This window comes from Raphanus sativus, unplaced genomic scaffold (assembly GCF_000801105.2).
Source record: "Raphanus sativus cultivar WK10039 unplaced genomic scaffold, ASM80110v3 Scaffold2292, whole genome shotgun sequence".
NCBI lineage: Eukaryota > Viridiplantae > Streptophyta > Magnoliopsida > Brassicales > Brassicaceae > Raphanus > Raphanus sativus.
In genome coordinates, this window is record NW_026617601.1 from 1,341 (window position 1) to 5,688 (window position 4,348).

General features: G+C 41.3%; 1 protein-coding gene across 1 annotated transcript; it reads left to right on the forward strand.

The window, feature by feature from the left end:
- The first annotated feature begins 270 nt into the window (after window positions 1-270).
- On the forward strand, window positions 271-3,514 carry LOC130505452 (uncharacterized). Its single transcript, XM_057000061.1, has 2 exons — window positions 271-459; window positions 1,613-3,514. The coding sequence occupies exons 1-2, from the start codon at window positions 271-273 to the stop codon at window positions 3,512-3,514; spliced, it is 2,091 nt and encodes a 696-aa protein (XP_056856041.1).
- The last annotated feature ends 834 nt before the right edge of the window (window positions 3,515-4,348 follow it).

The following is a 4,348-nucleotide window of genomic DNA, read 5'->3' on the forward strand; positions in this document are numbered from 1 at the left end:
AAGGCGTGAGATGATCTTTGAAGTAGGTGATCAGGTTTGGGTTCACCTAAGGAAGGAGAGATTTCCAAAGGAGAGGAAGTCCAAGCTAATGCCGAGGATTGATGGCCGTTTGAGATCATAAAGAAGATCAGCAACAATGCCTACAAGCTTGATTTCAAAGGGAAGTATGATGTAAGCAATAGCTTTAATGTTTTTGACTTAAACCCTTTTATTGCAGATGAGTTCGATTTGAGGACAAATCCTTTTCAAGAGGGAGGGGATGATATGATCATGGACCAGCATGCTGATCAAGACAAAGAGTTCCAACTAGCTAAAGAAGATGATGCCTTAGTCATTTCCAATGGCCCCATAACTCGATCCAAAGCTAAGATACTCAAGGAAGCTATTGGAGGATTAATCAAGAAGTGTTTGATGCATGAAGAAAGTCTTGAAGGAAGCTTGATACTTCAAGATACACTTGTTACCATCCAAGCTATCTCACCATCAAGCTGAGTGTTGTCTAGGCTAGCAAGCTATGTGTGCTCTTTTTCCCTATCTTTGTTTTTGTCCCAATGGGTTTTGCAAAGATAGGTTTTTAACGAGGCCATAGTCTTGCTGCTCAAAACTCCTAGATGATGCTCTCGGACCAACCACATGAAGAACCTTATGTTATGTTTTATTTCTCTAAGTATTTATGTCTTTTATTTCGAAAACTCTATCTATGTTGTGTCTTTAATTCTACATTGACTAAAGGAGCGTGTTCCTTTTAGTTTGAGTTGATTGGAGCCTGTTCCAAGTCTCTCACTATATATATGTGTGTGCCGCAACCCTAGTAATCTATCAAGTCTTCTTTTAACCAAAACCTTTGTGTTTTCTTCTCCCTTTGCTTTTGCGAGTTAAGAGAGTGTCTGGTGTGTAGTATCCAGTCTGTTGGTGTGTAATATCCAACGCCCAAGGGCTTTAGAAAGGTGTGTCATATCCGATCTAAGCCTAGGAGTATCAAGGAGCCTTTCCGCAGCCTCTTGTGTCACCATTCGATCCACCACCTTGATAAGCTTGAGTCCTTAACTCGTTTATGCAAGGATCTATCCATATCCATCCAGAGAAGCATCCTAGGAGTTCATTAAGTGGTATCAGAGCACTCTGGAAGGGGAGTTTCGATTTCTCTTATCATTCTCATCCGATCTGTTCATCACCATTCATATCATTAATAGATCTGTGTTCTTGAGTTGTTGTTCACTAGATCTGCTTCTTTTCATCATTATAACTGATAGATCTATTGTTTCGTAATCACCATTGATAGATCTAAGAGTTTCAATCAAGTTTTCATTAAGAACTTTTCAACTTCTCATCGATCTCGTTTCAAGTTTTCAAAATCCGAAAGTTCTATTGTGTTTGTGAGTCTCGATCTGTTGTTAGAAGTAATAGATCCTTATCTGTTTCATCTCATTTCGTCATCTGTTAGAATTTGATCTGTGTTGTTGTATTTCGAATCTGAAAAGGAATTCAAATCGTTGCGTATTGATCAAGTATCCTTTGCCGCCTTGTTTTAAAATTTTCTTGTTTCCTTATTTGAATCCTTTGTGTTTTGATTTCTTTGAACTACTTACTTGTTCAAATCTTTGTGAATCAGGAAGCAATGGGATCCGAGGATGATGAGGCAACTCTTATGAGAAGAAACAAGCTATTACAAGAAGCAATCACCAAAGATATCCTTGCAGCCATGGAGAAGTTGTTGGAGGATAAACTCGATCAAAGGCTATCTGATAGACAAGACCAGAATGCTGAGCAGAGACGTGAGCCAAGGAGCAATAGGCATGGTCGTCGTGAGCATGCTGGATCAGAAGAGACTGATAACTTCTATGAGAGAAGTAGCCATAGCTCTGGATCAAGACACAGCAGTAGGAGATCGCGACATGATCATGAGGGCAGAAGGCATAGGCGCAATGAGCTATCAGGATTAAAGCTTAAGATCCCTCCTTTCCATGGCAAGGCTGATCCGGATGCGTATCTTGAGTGGGAAAAGAAGATAGAGCTTGTCTTCAATTGTCAACACTACTCTGAGATTAAAAAGGTTCAAGTTGCTGCTACTGAGTTCAATGACTATGCATTGAGTTGGTGGGATCAGTTGGTTACAAACAAGAGGCGCAATGGGGAGTTTCCTATTGAGACATGGGCTGAGATGAAGTCTTTGATGCGTAGAAGGTTTGTTCCCAGCCACTATCACCGTGATCTTCACCAAAATCTGAGGCTTCTTATCCAAGGTTCCAAGTCTGTGGAGGAATACTATCAAGAGATGGAGTTGCTTATGTTGAGAGCTAAGGTCTCTGAAGATAGTGAAGCTACCATGGCACGGTTTCTTGGTGGGCTCAACCGTGAGATACAAGACAGAGTAGAGATGCAGCACTACTTGGAGATAGAAGAGATGCTACACAAAGCTATTTTGGTAGAGCAACAAGTTAAGAGAAGAAGTCATGCGCGTGGCAGCTATAGTTCCAGTAGATACCAGACTTCTAAGGAAGACAAACCAAGCTATCAGAAAGAGGTCAGGCCACAGCTAAAGGAAGAGTCTAAGCCTAGTAGCATCTACAGCAAGGATAAAGGTAAAACGGAGGCTACCAGCTCGCGTGCAAGAGATGTGAAGTGCTTTAAGTGTCAAGGGCGTGGGCACTATGCTAATGAGTGTACCAACAAGAGAGTTATGGTTCTCTTGGAGAATGGCGAGTATGAATCTGAAGATGAAAGACCAGAGACTGAGCAAGAATCTTCAGAAGCAGAGTATGAAGAGAAACCAGTTCACGGTAGGCTTTTGGTTGCAAGAAGGACTCTCAGCTTGCAAAACAAAACCGAGGAGCTAGAGCAAAGAGAAAACCTGTTCAACACTCGTTGTATGGTGCAAGGAAAAGTTTGTAGTCTGATAATTGATGGTGGAAGCTGTGTTAATGTTGCTAGTGAGACAATGGTAAAGAAGCTTAGCTTGAAGACTCAAAAACATCCTAGACCATACCGACTACAATGGCTCAATGAAGAAGGGGAAATGAAGGTATCCAGACAGGTGTCAATTCCTTTATCCATTGGAAGATATGAAGATGAGATCCTATGTGATGTGATACCAATGGAAGCCAGTCATATCTTGCTTGGGAGACCATGGCAGTTTGATAGACGAGTTACACACAATGGCTTTACTAACAAGCATACCTTTGAGTTCAACGGCAAGAAGACTACCCTGGTACCTCTGACTCCTAAAGAAGTGCATCAAGATCAGCTACAGCTTCAGAAAAAGAAAGAAATAGATCTTAAACCAGAACAGAGCAAGCAGCACAACTTCTATGCCAAAACTGGTGACATCAAAAGATCTCTCTACTCTAATCAATCAGTTCTTTTATTTGTTTTAAAAGAATCTCTTGTTAGTCTAACTGATTGCACACCGGTGTATCCGAGTGAGATGTCAGCTCTTTTACAGGATTATCAAGATGTGTTTCCAGAAGAGAGTCCCACTGGTTTACCACTATACGAGGGATTGAGCATCAGATAGACTTTGTACCAGGTTCTACTCTTCCCAATAGACCAGCCTACAGAACTAACCCGGTTGAGACCAAGGAGCTACAAAGGCAGGTTGAGGAACTGATGGAGAAAGGCCACATCCGTGAGAGCATGAGTCCTTGTGCTGTTCCAGTGCTCCTGGTGCCTAAGAAAGATGGAAGCTGGCGCATGTGTGTTGATTGTAGAGCAATCAACAACATAACAGTGAAGTATCGCCACCCTATTCCTAGATTGGATGATATGCTTGATGAATTGAATGGTTCTAGCATCTTTTCTAAGATAGATCTTAAGAGTGTATATCATCAAATTAGGATGAAAGAGGGAGATGAATGGAAAACTGCTTTTAAAACTAAGCATGGGTTGTACGAGTGGTTAGTTATGCCCTTTGGATTAACCAATGCTCCTAGTACTTTCATGAGATTAATGAACCATGTTCTTAGGTCCTTTATAGGATTGTTTGTTGTGGTTTACTTTGATGATATCCTAGTTTACAGCCAGAGTCTAGAAGAGCATATAGGTCATCTTAAGGCTGTCCTTGATGTTTTGAGAAAAGAGAAGCTTTTTGCTAACCTTAGGAAATGCACTTTCTGTACGGATAACTTGGTCTTCCTAGGCTTTATTGTGAGTGCAGATGGAGTGAAAGTGGATCCAGAGAAGGTGAAAGCTATAAGAGAATGACCCATCCCTAAGACAGTGAGTGAAGTAAAGAGCTTCCATGGACTTGCTGGCTTCTATAGGCGATTTGTGAGGGATTTCAGTACTATAGCCGCTCCCTTGACTGAGGTTATCAAGAAAGACGTAGGATTCAAATGGGGAGAAGCACAAG